At 38.1% G+C, this 19,502-nt stretch overlaps 1 protein-coding gene across 2 annotated transcripts in view; it reads left to right on the forward strand.

Moving 5' to 3' along the window:
* Positions 1–875: 875 nt before the first annotated feature.
* The window catches only part of LOC143887153 (magnesium transporter MRS2-I-like), a 57,907-nt gene continuing 39,280 nt past the window's right edge, over positions 876–19,502 (forward strand). For both annotated transcript variants that reach the window (XR_013254085.1, XM_077391256.1), the window contains exons 1-2: positions 876–1,342; positions 1,440–1,469. Coding sequence is in view for 1 of the 2 variants with exons in the window: in XM_077391256.1 (XP_077247371.1) it covers positions 1,118–1,342; positions 1,440–1,469 (255 nt within the window). In the remaining variant the exon portion in view is untranslated. The remainder of the gene's footprint in view (positions 1,343–1,439; positions 1,470–19,502) is intronic.

Consider the following 19,502-nt stretch of genomic DNA (forward strand, 5'->3'; position numbering starts at 1 on the left):
TTCACGTAGACTAGAGCAATACTTGGCTGTTTTATCTTGGAGCGTCGATTCGCGGATCTCGGCTGCACCGGTAGGGGTCGGATACTATTCTTAAGGAGAGTGACCATATGGCACGACTCAGGCTTCTCTCTTCAAATCTTGTTTTTCTAAACGTTTTTATCAAAAGAGATAAGTGCAATATGTTTTTTCATGTTTTATTTCAATTATGGTTTGATTTACGGTACATGGAATTTTCTTCGAGTTGCACTATTATGCAGTCAAGTAAACATGTTTTCAGTTTAAGTAACATGTTTTGGGTTCTAATAACTAGTTTTCACTTAGACTTTCTATTTTGGGTTCGACTAAGCCGTATATCATTTCTTCATTATTTGTTTATAGGATCTGTAGATATTTGATCCGTCCATTTTTATACAAAAATCTTAAGAATCATAATATTTAGGCTTCTTAAGATATGGATTTTTCCAACAATACTACATGGGAGAGACTTCTGCTGTGATCCCTTGCAAATCCCTCAAAATTTATTATTTTTTTATAGAGAAAATAGAGCAATGATAGAATGAAGGGCACCTTGCAAAAGAAAAACCACCTTCAAGGGCGCCCCCTATTGGTTGATTTTTTGCAAAGTGCATTTACGGTGGCTCCAAAAAAGAATACGGCGCCTGAAAAGGTTGAAACCGTGTTGACTTGTCTGGTATCAACCAATAGGAGCGCCCTTGATGCTGATTTTTGCAAGGGCGTCCTATGTTCTATCATTCCTCTGAGAAGAATAATATTTTACGTTTCAAAACCCACGCCTTCTTTGCTTTATTATCAATTTATCACTGCCTTTCTCCTCTCTCGATCTGATTAATTTAATTAAGTACTCACTCCCTCAGTCCCTCTTTCTCCCTCTCATCAGCCCTATTATCATAAATCTGAAACCTTTCAAAAATCCATCAATGCTAATCTCCTCCTTCTCTTCTCAAACCTCTCCACAAATCCTCTTTTCCCCGCTAGGGTTAGGGTTTCACTCTCTCGATCAACCACATAAATCTCTTCATAAAACAGTTACTTTCTTCTACCCTGGGGTTTCTCTCAATCCATCATGTAATCGGATCAAAACAGACCTAGTTTTAAAATGGCTCGAGATGGATTCATCACAGATCTTCAACCATCTCTGAAGAAAAAAACAAGTTGGATTTTATTAGATTGTACTGGTGAGGGCACGATCTTGGATATTGATAAGTACACGATTATGAATAGAGTTGAGATTCATGCAAGAGATTTTCGAATTATTGATCCTTTGTTATCATATCCTTCAGCGATTCTCGGTCGAGAGAGAGCAATTGTTCTTAATTTAGAGGTGGATTTTTGTCTTCTGTATCATGTTTTTGCTGTTTTCTTGTTTTCTATTTCGGTTTTGATTTTTGGCGGGGTTTGTGTTTGTCTTTTGCAAGCAGCATATCAAGGCGATAATTACTGCAGAGGAGGTATGCATAAGACAAAATTTTATTATTGTTACCTTGTTTTTTCTTAGTTTTAATATTTCCGGCTACTGATATTTGCACTACCATGTTTTAATAATTACACAAATTCAGCTTGTCTTTTCCTTTTAATTGGCTTATGAGGGCTTTTTGGGAATTGTAATACCGTTTGACAGATATTTAAACGAGGAAAGTGTTCCTAAGCTATAGATTTTTGAAACCGAAAGCACCTAAATATTGGGTGTATATGGTCCCAACTCCCAAGTAACACCACGTACAATTCGCCCCCAGACTTGAGAAACGGTCAGCTAAAGAGTTTTGGCATTTGTGGGGATGTGCTCCACAGTCGGTTAAAGAGTTTTGTCCTGCCCACATGTCACGATGAAGGACCAACGTTTTTTGACAGAACAGGATCCCGTTTTGCTATCAACCCTCCCTTTATGTGGGAGGTGGAGCAAACATTCAAAAATCTTGACAAGGAACAAAAACCAGCAAGTAGGACACGGTTTTTCATTTAGCCGATAAATAACCAACAAACAATCTTCTTCAATACACACTTTGGAAGGCCACATCCATCAGGTAGACCTCCACATCAATGGGAATTTATATTCTACTATATCAGAAAAACTTAATTATAGTATAGAATTTGCCAATTTGTCTTCTTGGTTAGCTACCTGCTCGAAGCGGTTTACCTCCTTCCTATATTGGAGAGGTCGACTCCATGCCCTACCAGTGAAAAGACCTGGCAAACATAATGGCAATGCATTGGACCGCTTCTCAATCTTTCCTTTCCGTCTTTCAGTAGCGGTATCCCTGCCCTGGCGGCTTGGGAAAGGAATCTGGACCGAATCTATGTCTGTGCGTGCACGGAACGAGAGGCTCTCGTTCTCGAAGGGATTGGGCTATTTCGTTAAATACATTCAACCAACTCCAATACTTTTACCAATTAACATCCTAGAAGATTTCACAAAACCAGAGAAACCCTATTTTAGTGTGGATGGACTATAGTGTTTTCCTGGTAAGAAGAAAGACCCCAAAGTCTGTCTTGGAATGTTAGATGTTTAAATGGCCTTGTCTGCAAAAGGGTATTAGAGATTTGATAAGATATGTCAAACTAGATGTAATGTTTATTCAAGATATCAAAATTGAAGTGATTTGGAGTGATGTAATTAAGTATGTTTGGGATAAAGCTGTAAAACCTATGATCATGGAGTTCAATCAAATATGCCATAATCACATCAATAAAAATAGATGTAATAGAAAGAAAAGAATCTAACCATGCAAATTACTAGAATACAAAGAAAAGATTAGAGAACAGGAAACTCATCTCGATCGGCCATGGCGGTGATCAAACAGGCCAATTCTTCGACTGCCTTTCTGGTCTGCCTGATCTCTGATGGGGAGAGATATCTTTTGGTCAGGTTAGACTGCAGTAGAGACCAACCCCTTTATATATAGATCAAGACCTCCTAGAGTCACGCTCACGATAGAACTCTAGTTGGCTTAATCTTTTTTAACCAATGGATACAATTGAATCTAGGGCTACACTGATCATCCATGTCTCAATAGAGATGAGATGCACTGATTACCCTTATACCATTCACTGATCACTGTGGAAACGGATAACTCCAGTAATTTCACACTTAATCTAATTCTTCAATCTAGACCGTAGATCTAATATCAATGATTGCCCACATAAGATCTTACATTCTCCCACTTGGGCAAGCATTGAAGCATAAGACTAACCTTGATACATATCTAGACTGGAAAACCTTTTGGCCAAATAAGATTAATGTGATAACATCTCACAAACAGGATCCTGTCTAACAAGATTCTAATAACGAACCATAGAGGTCAATACTCCATCAAACAGACGACCAAGTATGATCACAATTATCAGAAATCTCGTTCACAAATGATCGCCAACAAACATGGAACGTGTAGTATGGAAATAACGTACCTTCATGTGATCCTTCTACGCTAAATCCAATATTGGTCAACCTTTATGCTTCTCACCTGAAGCCCTTTTGTGACTAATAACCGTCATGCTTAAGTGTAAAACTTAAGGCTCTTTTGCTTCTTACAAGAAGCCCTTATGTGACTATTACTGTCATGCTTAAGTGTAAAACTTAAGGCTCTTTTGCTTCTTACCTGAACCCCTTATGTGACTATTACCATCATGCTTAAGTGTAAAACTTAAGGCTTTTATTCCATAAATATTTCCACAATTACCCAATGATAACACATATTCCTTAACTGATATCATAATTTTATTTTTTAATTAAATCAAACCGGCCATGCTCTAATTAACCTTGAGCTATCCATGGCTCTACAGTGGAATCAAGCCCTTATCAAGTTCTTATAAATTCATCACAATAGGCCAAAAGGAAATCAATAAACTCCCACTAATCTTAAGGTATATATACCCATCTATCAACGGGGTGATTACAGGATCTAAATCCAAAATCCAATATCTTGATGGCTATTTTAAATCGTAAAATTGAGCTCTATAACTTACAGGCTATATAACAAACAATCAATACTATGATTATTCTAAAGGAGCATCAATCACTATATGCTCCCACTGATGTCTCCATCCATAAAAATTAGTTCATTTTTTTTTTAATAACTCAGATATATAACCTTTACTTTGATGAGCATAAAAACGTCTATAACGTTGAATCATGATCAATTTAAGGAGATATCATTATATTTCATATTCTACAGGATATAGTGCTCCCTCTCTGATTTATCAAAAAGCTTTGTCCAATGGCATTTAAGAGCTAATTTAGTTGGAAAATTAATTTAAGAGCTAATTTACTTTATTAGATTGTAAATACCTTTTCCTGATGGCCTCATATATATGATCAAATAACATATTCTATCTACTCTCATTTACTTCCACATTTGGATTTCAGATTGTGAGAGCTATACAAAGTAATCTTAATAGGCTCATCCACTCTCAATAAAATATTATAAAGTTTACCTTGAATCAAATTTTACTGGCAAGGTCTATTGGGAGTCCTAACCACACCTTTGTAATCTTTCCTTTGGGATAAAAATACAATATGCAATGGTCCTCTCCAAAACATACCCCAATGCCAGTTAATGAAATTAGAGCAACCTCCAAAAATCCAATCACTAAAGAGGTTTTCTAAGTTATTATATCTTTCTACAGAACCGGATCAAATTCTTTTAAGAATTCACTAGAAGTCCTTCATGCAGCCTTGCGATCCTTCCTTTGGGATAAGATCTCAATGTGCAACAGTCCAGTCTAGAATCATATCACTGGAAGTCCTTACTGCACCCAACGTGCAACGGCCCTATCCAGAACTTTATCACAATGCCAACCGTCGAAAATCATAACAGCTTTCGAAATGTCAACACCTTTGGGCTGCAGAGATCTTCTAGTCCGTTAGACTTCCTTTGATTGCATGTGCTGTCTTGAATTGAGCCAAGTAGGGCTTTCCTTTGGGCCAACCACTACCTGCTATAATCCAAAATGCAATTTCCTAACATGATTCAAAAAAGTTCTTCAGTCTCCATCAATGGACCACTTTGGTGGTTAACCACCCACTCCAACTCTTTCCAGGTCGTGAATAGGATTAGCGTATCAGTGCTTTCACTTTGTCAATGACGATTCATCATCTAAAGTGTAAGTATTGATATTCACATCCTATAATCCATAGAAGGTTCGTTTTAGCAACAACAAATCTAATTAAGCAATATTCCCTAAATATCATTGGTAATTCTTCAAAATTACCTAACTATCTTTGATAAGTAATCACAGGACAAATTTGATAACAATTCGTTGTAATTATTGTATTGCCTTTATACTAAATAATTACAACATTTCCGCTGATCAATTTTCATAATTACTAAAATGCTCATAGACTAATCATCATGATTAATAAATCACCTCTGGGCAAAAATAATAATCACTAAACTTATCTTGAGCACTTTATCATAATTATTAAAATTAGATAATTTTATAATTTCAAATTACTTTTAATCAATTTCTCAAAATCAATTAAAGCATAATATCAAGGGTAATATGGGCAAAACCACACCTTAATTAACCGAACCTTACATATATTATAAAACATGCAAGAGTGTCAATATCAAAAACTATAAATGTGCATGCCTATATGCATGTAAATTATACAAACAAACTGTCTAGGTACCTTTATCATTATGTGATCCAAATTTAGATTTTGGATATAAGTTGAGATTTTTTTTATCGGCAACAACGGGCTTTGATTAACCCTCGACTATGGCTTGCAATGGATTGTGGTTTACTATTCGAACCCACTCTCCAAATATCAACAAATATTATAGCAGAAGAAAAACTAAGAATAATCATGAAGGATCTAAAGCCACTCACGAATTTAAAGTTTCTGCCATATCCAGCCCAACTCTCCTCCATTACATTGACTTTTTAAAAGAAGGAAAACTAAACTCCTAAAATAACTCTTCTTGATAGCTATCCTATCTAACAACTTGCTTATTCCTAATACATTACCTAACTAAATTCTAGGATAGAGAAAAATCTCCTCATCCCAACGTGGACTCTCTTCAAGTGTCATTGGCTTAGGTAGTTTCCAACTTGTGAAGCTTATCACTTGCCATTTCATCACCAAATCTGTTGCCCATCCATATCATGCCGTTCTCATGCTTTTGCCGCTACGTGTGGCGCCTCCAATTGGGCCCACTTTTGACCATGATCCACCTGGATCATGGCTCCCCCTTTTTGGAGGATTTTGCTCCTGCAAAATTAATATTTGAAATGGGGGAAGGCTATTGGCCTCCCGCCTTTACACATCCACTCTGATTGGCTCAACTTGGGTCCACCTTTTCCAATCGAATGGTACTCAACTTGACCCACCTTCGGTTTTATCACGGCTCGCTCATGAGATTTGTCTAGTCTCGCCTGACGAGCCTTCGAGGTACGTCTCCGCTTCTTCTACTTATGACATCTTTTCGGTTGAATGGGCCGGGTCATTGTTGCATCCCTCATTTGCAAACTACTAGACTTTGGCCCTGTTATGAGCATCACAAATTTGCCGCTAGCATTCACCAATCATTTGGCTTGAGTGGTGGAGATGGATGATTTGGCACCTTCTATTGGTTGATTCACCTTGATGATGTAATCTTTCCCATCCTTGACGAGGCAATACTTTCCCTCTTTACGATAGAAGATAGCATCACGATCCCATAGATACAGACTACCAAGAATTACTTGGCAGACATCTAACGGTACTAGCTCGCAGGTAACTTTGTCAACGTACTTGTCGGTAATGGCGAACTTGAACGTACATTGACATGTGATCTTTCTTTCCACGTCTTTTTGGATCCATCCAAGTGGATACAGCCATGGATGTGGAGTGGTCATCAATCCCATCTTGGCAACTAGTCCTTCGGAGATTAAATTCTTCTGGCTTCCTGGATCGATGATCGCACCAACCAAGTTCTGTTTGACTTGGATCCGGACATGAAAAAGCTCCTCATGTTCGTCTTGAACTGAAGGTGCTCCATCAGATTTGGTCATGAGTGTTAGCTTCTCATCTACGGTTGTCATCTCCTGGAGTTCCTCGGCATGCAAAGTAGCCTTAGATTCATCCTCTGTGTTTGTGTTTCGTGATATCGTCGGTCGTAGCTTGGGGTGTAATATCAAACACTCCTAGCTTGTGTGCCTTGGCCATTTGCAATGATCACACCAAGCTTTATGAACCGTGTTAGTGTACTTGCTCGGTTTTGGATCGGACTTGGATTTTTCTCTTATCCGGTCATCTTTTTTCTTGTGCCTCCGATCTCGTTTGTCAATCACCATGGCTTTGATGCTTACTTCCTCAATATCGGCAATGTGGAAGAGATTTAACTCTTCTCGGATGTACTCATGTAGTGCACCTAAGTATTTCATAAAGGTTTCTCGCTCCTCTAGGGAGATCCCAAGCATTATGGCCTATTTGTGAAACTCAGTGTTGTACTCCTGCATTGTTTGCTCGAATTGTTGCCGTAGGTATTGCCATCGTACCCATCGGTCTTTCTCATATCCGAGGGGGTGGAGCTGCTTCCGAATCAGTGTCTGGAACTGCTACAGGTCACGTTTGCTAATCTCTTACTTCTCGCATAGGAATTCCACCATGTGAGGGGGTGATTGGTCATTTTTAGTCTGGAGAAATTTACCTTCTGCATGTCTATGTACTGGTAGATTGAGAAATATGTCTCAAGCCTGTCGATCCAATCGTCCAATATCTCCGCGTCAACTTTGCCATCGTACACTGGCATGTCGATCCTTGCCTCCACCTTGAAGGGTTGAACTTGGATTTTCTCTTGTGAGTGGGATGTCTGCGACACCAGATCTCCTTTTTTCTCCTCTCGGTCATTCTCGACCTCGACCACTTTCCCATGGGTGGCGAGTTCAGGATTCGGCTGCGAGGTTGATGCCTCTTTGGCAGACATCAGTGGCGACATCATTGACATCATGGTCGCCATCTGGCTCTCGATCTGTGAAAGTCTTTGATCTACTCCATGATCTTCCACCGTATCTCTTTGCTCAACGGATACGGGTACTAGACCTTCTTCGTCACGTGGTTGTTGTCACGAAGCGCGGGCTTTCACCATTGTTTTGCTGTCCCGGGACGATGGCGGAACCTACTCTGATACCACTTGATCCAAAATTGGATTTTGATTTCACTTGTTCTAAATTTTAAAGGAAGAAAATAAACAAATACACAAGAGATATATGGAATAGGAATTCATCCCCTCTTCCTTGTTGTATTTTTTCATTAACGTAAAAAAAAATAACAATCCATCCATTCCCATCTCATACAGTGCTTTTTTTTACAAGAAAAGAAAACAAGTTGTACTAGAACTCTCTTCACTAACGAATTAACAAAACTCCCCAATCTAGCATATCTAGATGGGTAACTAAAAAATCTCCTAGGATATCCTAGCTAAGGTAACGAACAAGAAGAGTCTTCATATTTTGGAATAAGAAAATAAGAGGGTGCCAATATGAAAATATTTTATTATGAGTGTCTACGTATGCATAAATAAAATAAGAGGGTGCCAATATGAAAATAGATGCTTAGTTAACAGACTTCCTAATTAAAGGAATAACAAGTGTTGTTATCAAAATTGCAGGTTCTATTAATTTTGAAAATCCTCTATGTTTTGGTTGAGTGCCCAAAACAAGGAGTATTAAGTATTAGTTTACGCAACCTTAAGATGGGTGTCAATATTAATAAAAGTCACCAAAACTATCATAGTTTAATCAATTGCACGGATTTAAACTCCCAATGATTCTCTTTCTCAAGAGACATGTATTGGGTTCCTCTACTGTTCAACCATTTAAACCTGCAGATGTAGAATGGGTCCCTCTATTTGTTGGGTATCTAAGGCACCAACGAAGTCTCTTGGGAGCCTCTAAACGACACACATAAGTGGGTGATGTCTGTTATTTCTTGGGTTCCTTTAGAGCAGCCAGCACAAGGTAGGTCCTAAACTCTAGACCATTAGCTTTGCATTCACTTCCATCAAGGATGTTGTAATGTGTTTGCGCAAGTGACGACCACAATATCAACAGTACTGATCACATGCATGTGTCCCATGTGGAATGCAAAGTGTTAATGGCTGTGATTCAATCTCTGGAGCCATTAACACTTTCTGGGTGTCAGTATTATAGCAAGGCTGAGATGTTTAGATTAAAACAGTAGGTGTACAAGCATTATCAAAATATCGTCCGAGTATAAAAGTGTGTTTTTTTTTTAATGCGATCAAGGTGTGAATATCAAATGAAAGGGTGTTTTTTCTCGTAAAAATTCCTTATTCATCGTCTGGAGCAAATATTAAATGATATCATGGGAGCAATAGTTTCACGGTGAAACATAGGGGTGCTGTTATCGAAAATCACTCAAAGGTTTGTTAGAACATGATAACGCTAGAAATAACTTTCAAATCATTTTTGCTTTAATTTGGAGATGTGGTAGAAGTATCATAAAGCATGCGTGTGGTCTATCCTTAACGGAAAAATCACCGTAGCCTTTGGTGGCCGAAATGACCCAAACAAGGCCGGCCCCAATAAACTCAATCACGAGGTCATGTAGTTCCTTATTGCAAAGCCTGCTAATTTTATGAAATTTCTCGATACCTAGAAATCGAAACCAGCATTCATTCTGTAATATTACAGAAGTTATAGGTCATGGGTATAGGTCAAGACGTTCAAGATGAGTCGAGAAGCCAAGCTTGCCGAGTAGGCCTTGCAATGCAATGCCCAAATTGGCCATTGCAGACTCCGACCCCGAATCTTGAATCCTTCCTTTCGGATTTCACCCCACAACCAATAGAAAAAAGCAAACAAAATCCACTTCACCCCACAACCAATAGAAAAAAAGCAAACAAAATCCACAAAGAAGATAGCATCTCTAAAGACAAAAGATCGTCACTATCGAAATAGAAAACAAAGATCACGAACATGCCCTAAGAAACACCCCAAACCTAGTTAAAAACCTCACTGTAAACACAGAATCGTTCATCGGGCGCCATGGGTACACTGAAAATAAAGATGCATATGACTCCTGTTATTTATTCATCAATTTCTCTGTGGGCATGTTAACCTTCTTTTAAATTATAATATGTTAGATTTTTTTTATGATTTAAAATTGATAAGTCTATTCTATTTTATCTTTTCCTATTTATTAGGGAAGTTAAAAGATATTAGGTAGTTTTTCCAACGGCTCTCTCAACCCCCTAGGAAACGTCCCTTTCTTCTACGCATCTCTCTTCTCAAATTGACCAACCAATTTTCTATGGAAAAACCCCCTCATATTAATTTTGGTTTCATATTTTATCATGTTACACTTTATTGTTTTTGTGATACGGGTGAATGACGAGTTCGTAGGATCAATTCCCTGCACGGAAGAGATCTTGAAGGATGGTTGAATCTTTGGAGCCAAACGCCGGCGAACCCAGTGCAGACGGGGGCGTTTTGACTCTAAAGAGAGCGTCATTTCTGACGTGCCTCGATCCATTAAAACAGGTTATTTCTAATCTTTCTTGTTTAATTTACTTTTATTATTTTGGTAGATTAGATCTATATTAATTAATATTAACAGAAATTCCTAATGATAGATTTTTTAACAAAATTTCTCTAACAATTTTAGAGTCAAAGCCCTTTCTGAAATTTCTGTTAATATTATTATGTAAAAAACAAAACAAGTTAAAGGAAATTTGTCAAGTTTCCTGAGAGAGCAAAAGGAGAAGACTAGGGCCAACGGGAAACACCTTTTATCTGTTTTTTTTTACGGTTAAATTTGATTAAATCTGTCTGTGATCTTGGAAAATCTTTAGTTTCTTATGGATGTATTGGAGTCGATTTGAATTCTTTGATTTTAGTCAATGAAGATCCCTTATGTTTGTTTTCCCTACAATTCCATTCTAAGAGTAACAGACCCTTATACCATAGAAATCGACTAGTGCTGTCCTGTGTTGTCCCGTTGAAGTGAAAAGGGCACCAAGGCGGCTGTAGTTTAGTGGTGAGAATTCCACGTTGTGAAGTTGGGTTTTGGTAGTGTTAAATATGGGGTTTTGGTGGGCTGGATTAGCATTTTGGGAAATTATACAAGTCCTCCAAAATCTATTCCGAGGTTCTTCTCAGAGATTGCTAATTTGGGATTTTTGGAAAAGTTTGAAGTTGGAAGGATTTCCTTGTATAATTTCTGATTTTGAATATTGTTGATTTTGCTTGTTTCCTAAGGATTTGAGCTGGGACTTCGATGTGTAGAAGGTTCTTTTGCATTACATTCTTCCACACTAGTGGTCATAAGGGCATTTTGGTCATTCAAATTTTTACTTGTTTCACTGCATCATCTTTCTTGTGTGAATTAGGGAACCACCAGAATGTTCATGTAAATATGGGAAACTAGTGAGAAATCCCGAAACATTTGGCATGCTGTTTTTATCCTTAAAAAGGATAAGACTTTTTCTGCTTTTTGGTATTGGCACCTGATAGGTTTTTTATCTTTTATTCTTGCTGCTTTGGACTATTGGTTCCCGCACGCAACATCATTAGCCATGCTATTGAAGCCAAACCCTTCTCTACCATCACACTGCTCCCAATAGAGGATTATATATATAAACCCTGTTGGCTCATACATGAAAACTTGAATCTTCTCTCAATTTTGTAGACCTCTTTTTAAGTGTTCTGAATTCTGATTCTAACTTATGTAAGAACTAATTGATTAGAATAAAGATAAAAAACTACAAAGATAAATGCTAGAGATTTACTCGGTTGAACCCTAAAGTAGGGCTGATGAATGAAGGGCTAGGATCAACCTATCAAAGTGGGGTCCATAAAATCAATATATCCAACCACATGTAGATGGTACATATGGGACACAATGGTGATGACATGCTAAGGCCATCGCCCTGCAATGCCGGCAGTCTAAGCTAGTATTATTGGCACTTGATTGGTGGTGGCCTCATTTGAAATTACTTATTTTTTATTTTTTAAAAGTAAAGGACTTGCTAGGATTGTCCTTTGTATCAAAACCGGAACTGGTAAACTCAAAACATAATGGAAACCGAGACCTAAGTTCTAAAAAGGGAAAATTGTCAATTGGTGACAGAAAAATGCAAAAATAGTGGATGGGTGACACCCTTTTGAAAAGTTGTGAACGGAGGTCGAAACACCTTTTTCTGACATGGCCTTTTACCCAGATACCCCTCATGCCAAAAAGAACATGTTATAGTAGATTTTTCTCTCTCTTACTTTTCACCTACCCAAACTTACCGCCAACCTCTTGCAAATTTCTCCATTAACGCCTGAAACCCACGAAGTGTAAGTGAAGGTTAGTAGGTTATCTATTCTCTTAGGATTAGTGCTTCCATTAATGCGTTTGAACCCTGTCTTTAGTGTGTGATAATAACCCTGTCTGTATTGTGTGTGATAACCCTATCTTTACTGTGATTGATAACCCTATCTTATAACCCTTTTAAAATGGTGAGTTAGGGCTTGTGCTTCTATTATCTCTGAAACTGTTCTTATAGAGTTGGTACCCTACTAATAAAGTTGGTATTAGTGTTTGATGACCCGAATATAGATGGTTTATGTAAACCCTTTTGTACATGAATCACAATTTTTTGCACTTGATAATCCCTTATTTGCTGTTGGTAAGTCCCATATATTTACCTGATAAATTTGTTTTGACACTTGATACACCTCGGAGAGGCTTGGTAACCCCCTTGGAGAGTGTTGAAAAGCCCTTGTACATTGTTGGTAACTCCCCTTCTATGTACATGGTAATCCCTTTAGAAACTAGAAAACCCCCTTGTGTAGAGAGTTGAAAACCCCTAATTTGCAACTTGATTACCCTTTACAGAAGCCTCCGTACGGACTTGAATCCCCCATTAGGTAGCTGATAATCTCTTAGAACACCTTGTGGACTGACCTTCAAACCCCCATTGAGGTAGTAAAACCTCCTTTAGAGTCCATAACCCCACTTATGAACTTGGTAACCCATTGTGTACACTTGAATACCCCTGAAGAAGATATGAAGATCCCCTTTTAGCAACAACTCTGTTTAGAACCCCTATTTAGAATTTTATAAAAATGTCTGAAACAATGGTTTCTCTTCTTTTACACTATGATGGAGATTTGAAGGATGATGTTTCTTGGGAATACGTTGGAGGGAAGAAGACATTGTTATCTGTCAGCCGCGGAATCAATTTCGACGAATTTGAAGCTGCAATCCGAAGAAGAATTGGTGTTATAGAAAGGCAGGTTTTACTATCGATAAAATGTCGATATGTTGTGGATCCATATATAGTCACTTTAATCGACGTCGATGATGATGATGTCCTCCAAACAATGTTAAGGATGTTTGACAGATACATGTTCAATTCTGTGATGATATACATAACTAAGAGCATAAATGACAAATGTATTAATTCATTGAATTCCTCAATGCTTCCCCCAAACAAACTCTGCACTAGGAGACCCTCTCTTAATCGTAGCATTCCTTCTACTTCGATTCCGTCCCAAAAACGTCATCGTTTTGAAGTGGACTTGCAAAAAGACTACGAAAGTGAATTTGATGGGAGATATGTAAGTGAAGATGTAAGTGAAGAGATAAGAGGTGCTCCAGCAGAACCTGTCATAAGGTATTGTAGTTCTTTGGCAATGTTTGAATACTTCCATATTTCAATTTATAATTCATATGGATCCAACTTGATTATATATTGCCGAACTATGCAGGTCTGAAATTGACTTAAATGAAACATTGGCAAGTGATTTGTATGGCAACCATGTTAGTGGAGGTATCGATGACTTCCAAAATGTGGGAGATCTTGAAGTGGACTTCAGTAATGTTTTTTAAGACGGTTTCTGTGTGAGGGGTTTAGATTTAGAAGAAGAAAGAAATGATGATGATAATGACGATGGTAGTGATGATGATGATGAGGAGGATGAGGAGGAGGAGGAGGATGATGATGACGATTATGAAAATATCGGTGTTAGTCCATGCGCTCAGCCTTTCAGTGTGGATTCTCCTATCAGAGGGGGTTCTCCTATCAGAGAGGGATCTCAACCGGTTCCGACTGACAGTAGTCGGCCAATGAAAGCAGATGGGATGTTTGTTGGAGCCCATGATGTAGATACTAATAATCTTCAGTTTGAGCAGTTAACGGTTGATGCAATATTTTCTAATATGCAACACTTCAAAAAGGTTGTCAAAGAGTACGCTATTCGGCAGAGGTTTATGTTCGTGAGGTCAAAGTCAACACCGAAGAAGTATGCCGTTCGATGCAAGGTAGAGGGTTGCAAATGGCGTATAACGGGTACTAATCATATGACCTGTGTGTTAGTGAAGTCGTTTGTCCCCGACCATACGTGTAGAACTAAATTAAGGGGCAATGATCACCCTCTTGTCACAGCAGCTTGGGTTGCTCAGACATGTTTACGCTTATTTGCTTGCCCAGATGATATCGGGATACGTACGCTGAAGTTTTGCACCCGACACTAGACAGGACCCAATGGGAATTAAATTCCGAATCCTTGATGACAATATTACCGCCGATTGCAAAGTGACCACCGGAAAGGCCGCATACGAGAAGAACTGCTCGCGAATTGAAAGGTGGATTACATTACAAATGCACCCGATGTCGACAAGTTGGCCACAATAGAAGCAGTTGCAAAGAACCACCCGTGGTAAGACAACAAGTTGACCAAACTGCTATTGGGCCTTCTGCACCCATACTCTGTAGGTCGGGCGTACCTTGCCAAGCTCCCTTCTTTGTGTAAGGGTGTAATTGAATTTTTTGAATGTTCTCAGATATTGTGATGACTTCTTTTTTGTTATTTTGTAAAGAATGGTTGTAATTGGAACATCAATACATAAACAATTTTTTTGGATATAGATATGCTATTTGTTCTCTATTTAGTTGTCACTCTCCTACATCTATTGACTAATAATCAATTTTTTTGGATATAGATATGCTATATAGATATGCTATTTGTGGGCTTCCTATTAGACTTTCGACTCCGCCTCTCATTTGCCTATTAACACAATTAGAGAATAAAAGAGCATTCTATTGACTAACAATCTAAAACGAGAACAAAAAAGACTACACTTACACGCGTCTTCATTGTAGACTTTGCCTTCTCCCAATCCAACTATATATATTATCACTGTCACAAAAGAAGAACATAATTAATTGTAATGTAAGTTCATGTTTCTTAAAATGGGGTTCGCAACTCAAATATTTGATTATCAAGTGTAGAAACCATACTAAAAATTACTATATGAACAATGATCCAAAAGAGGATTGGCAACAATCTGAAAATGGGGATTATCAACCTCCCTTGAGGGGGTTTTCAACACTGGAGAAGGGGGATTATCAACCTCAACAGGGAGTTCTCAACATTACAAATATTAATTATCAACCTCAACCGGGATTCACAACACTGGAAATGGGTATTATAAACTACCTGAGGGGGTTTTCAACACTAGAGAAGGGGGATTATCAACCTCAATAGGGAGTTTTAACACTGGAGTAGGGGATTATCAACCTCCAGGGGGGTTCTCAACACAGGAAATGGGGATTATCAACCTCCCTTGAGGGGGTTTTCAACACTGGAGAAGGGGGATTATCAACCTCAACAGGGGGTTCTCAACACTGGACAATGAGGATTATCAACCTCAACAGGGGTTCTCAACACAAGAGAAGGGGGATTATCAACCCATTCACAAGGTTGATAAAGCTACTGGAATTCAAAATCCAGGTTATCTACTCCTTGAAAACAGGGTTACCAATATTCGAAAATGGGTTACCAACGCACAAGTTGGGTTACGAACTCATACCTGGGTTGATAAAGCCACTGGAACCAACATTCGGTAGTGGGTTACCGACACACAAATTGGGTCATCAACCCAATCCATGTGTTGATAAAAGTACTAGAATTTACAAACCGGGTTATCGAATCCAAATTTTGTGGGTTATCAACACATTCAGTGGGTATTAAAGCTACTGGAATGAGGGATTCAGGGTTATCGACTACCTCAAAATAAGGTTACCAACATTCGGAAGTGGGTCATCGACTAATAAAATGGGTTATCAACCAATTTTCAGTGTTGATAAAGCTACTGGAATTTGGCAACCATCTTATCAACCTCCCACCTTATGGGGTGACTGACAATGCAAAGTGGGTTATCAACCTAAAAAGTGGGTTACCAACAAATTACCTGCGTAGATAAAGTTACTGGAATTGGAAATTAGGCTTACCAACCTTCCAATTTTTTGGGTGATTGACATTGTAAAGTGGGTTATCAACCTAATAAATGGGTCACCAACCATTTTATCAGGTAGATAAAGTGGGTTATCAACCCAAAAAATGGGCCACCAACCATATAAATTTACAAGTTCCTGAACCATTTACAAACAAGTTTCCTGTTCAACTTCAAACACAAACACACATCATAACCTGTTTTAATTTACAAGTTCCCTAGCCATTAAGAAACAAGTTCCCCTGTTTAACTTGAAACACAAACACAAACACACTTGTCTAAAACCTGTTTAAATTTACAAGTTATCCACCCATTCAGGAACAAGTTCCTCTGTTCAAATTGAAACACAAACACAAACAGACACCATAAAACCTGTTTAAATTTACAAGTTTTTCAACATTCACAAACAAGTTCCCCTGTTCAAATTGAAACACAAACACAAACACACTTTCATAAAACCAGTTTAAATTTACAAGTTCTCCACCCATTCAGAAACAAGTTCCCCTGTTCAAATTGGAACACAAACACAAACACAAACATACACCATAAAACCAGTTTAAATTTTACAAGTTCCCCAGCCATTCACAAACAAGTTCCCCTGCCATTCACAAACAAGTTGCCTCATTCACAAATAAGTTCTCCTGCCATTTAAAAAAATGCATACAAGTTCCCCTCCCATAGTTTCTACCAATCTCCATTTAAAAACATAGTTTTTACCATGATCATCAAAACTTGTAACTTAAAATGAACATTAAAAGGTTTCCCTATCACACTCTTCACAACATTGAATGGGGGGTTCAAACAAAACACTTTACATGGGAGTTATCATAACTACCTAGAGGGGCTTCTCAACACTGTAAATATGTGGTTTATCAACTACCTAGATGGGGTTTTCAACACTGAAAATGGAGGATTATCAACCTCAACAAGGGGTTCTCAACACTGGAAATGTGGGGGATTATGAACTACATAGAGGGGGTTCTCAACACTGGAAAAGCGAAATTATCAATTTCAAAGGGGGGTTGTCAATAATAAAAAGGGGGTTATCAACAATGGAAGTGGGGGATTATCAATCTCAAAAGGGAGATAATCTCTCAACACTGAAAATGGGAAATTATCAAAAGAGGGTTCTCCATAGTGAAAATGAAACAGTAGATGTCAACAGTTTCTCATCAAAGCCAACTTACTAGGAAAAAAATAAAAAATGAAACCCTATATGTGTAAAGGCTTCCCAATAGTGAAAATAAAACCCTAAACCACAAAAGTAACTTAATAGAAGGAAAATAAAAGTAAAAAAAAACACGAAACATGATACCCTACCATACCTGAGACGATGGGGAAGACGCCAGAAAAAATGACGACCTCGCCAGAATACGGTCCACTATGAAGAAAAGAGGTTCGGATTAGCATAAGAAACCGCCCCACACCGGAGAAAATGGGTTGATCTTCACGCCGGCCACCACCTCACGCCGGAGAAGATGGGTTGGAGGTGGTTAAAAATGAAAAAGGAGAGAGAAAAAGTGAAAAAAAGCTTCCAAACAGTTAAAAACGAAGAGAAGTTAAAACGATGAGTTTTTTCTTCTTTAAGGGTATTTAGGTAAAAAGCCAATACGTAAAAGGTGTTTTGACCTCCGTTTACAAGCTTTCAAAAGGGTGTCACCTATCCACTATTTTGTCATTTTTGTGTCACCAATTGACAATTTTATCTTCTAAAAAAAACACATAAATAAAAGCTAGAGTAGAAAACTCGAAAATCCCTACATTGGTTATATTCTTAGTTTTTTTTTTTTTATTTCTTTTACTGTGTTCATATTGACACTCAACATCTATGCTCTCATATTAGAACTTGTGTATTTCGATATTGTTCCCCCTAAAGATCATATTACTTGTTTGGGTTGCATTTAATTATTTTCCCATGAAATTTATAACACATGATATTGTGATAATAAATCTCTTGGGACAATATAATATGTAGATTTTTGTGAGTAAAGAAATACTTGCTACTTCGCAAGTTGTGGGGGTACATATTAGCACAAACAGGATTTTATTAGGGAATTGATATTTCCGCTCCCCTTTTAGACCAATCCACTCCAACTTGGAGTGGATTGGTCTAAAAGGGGAGTGGAAATATCAACTCCCCTATGCTTTGGATATTTCCACTCCACTTTTAAACCAATCCACTCCAAGTTGGAGTGGAATAGTCTATAAGTGGAGCGGAAATATCAGCTCCCATTTATTATCATGTCCACTAATTGCTCAAATGTGGGGGTTATCACTTATACAAGTGGAGTTATTTAAAGTTATTACAAGATTGAAACCTACTCGCAAATGATTAATTAAAGCATTTGGCTTGATGTTCTTTGCCGTTCTAAAGACTAGATATTATGTCGCAAGCATAATGTGAAAGAGTGTTTTAGACACTATTGATTACTCTTCCAAAGAGTATTGGCTTTAGACCTTATAAGGTCTGGAAGCAATATGATTATAAAAGACTAGCTCAAATGCTAGTGATATATCATCAAGGGGAATGAGACTGAGCCCATATGGTTGTTAACACAGTGGACACCCAACCTCTGTGATTGGAGATCCCATGAAGGAGGGTCAATGGGTAAAAACGAAGTTGTAGGGTGGCTGTAGGAGAGCTAATTTTTTTTAAGGGTATTCCCTAGTCTCATTCCTATGGTGACAGTGCTTTTGACTGTGACGGTATTAGGTTGAGTATATCTCTTAATCAGTCCAAGACAGGGTTTGCAGGGTGTAGGTCACAGAGCACCCTGTGAGTGTGGTAGTGAGGTCGCTGCTGTGGGAAGCTGGGCTACTCCCTAAAGACACTCATAAAATAAGATAGGGCTCATGACCGTAAAGGGCCAAACCGACTAGAACTCAAGTAATTGCCCGTACTGTGTGTGGTAAGATGAAGTTTGAACTCAAGGACCTAGTTCAAGACTTAGTTCACTATGGCTCCTTCAGATGGAAACTTACTAACACTAAGTGTAGGTTCAAGTCCGGAAGACACATGCACCCAATGCACAGTAAAGTCGAATGCCTGTTTATTTTAAATTTTAAATCATGTGGGGGATTGTTAAATTTTTTTGATGATTTAAAATTAATAAATCTATTCTATTTTATCTTTTCTTATTTATTAGGGAAGTTAAAAGATATTTAGGGACTAGGAGAGATTTTAGGTGCATAACGTATGAAACGTCTCTCTTCTTTAGTTTCTCCAATGGCTCTCTCAACCCTCTCTATCTCTTAA

The sequence above is a fragment of the Tasmannia lanceolata genome, unplaced genomic scaffold (assembly GCF_043159265.1).
Source record: "Tasmannia lanceolata isolate RefF3 unplaced genomic scaffold, GAP_Taslan_0.1 ptg000012l, whole genome shotgun sequence".
NCBI classification, from domain to species: Eukaryota; Viridiplantae; Streptophyta; class Magnoliopsida; order Canellales; family Winteraceae; genus Tasmannia; species Tasmannia lanceolata.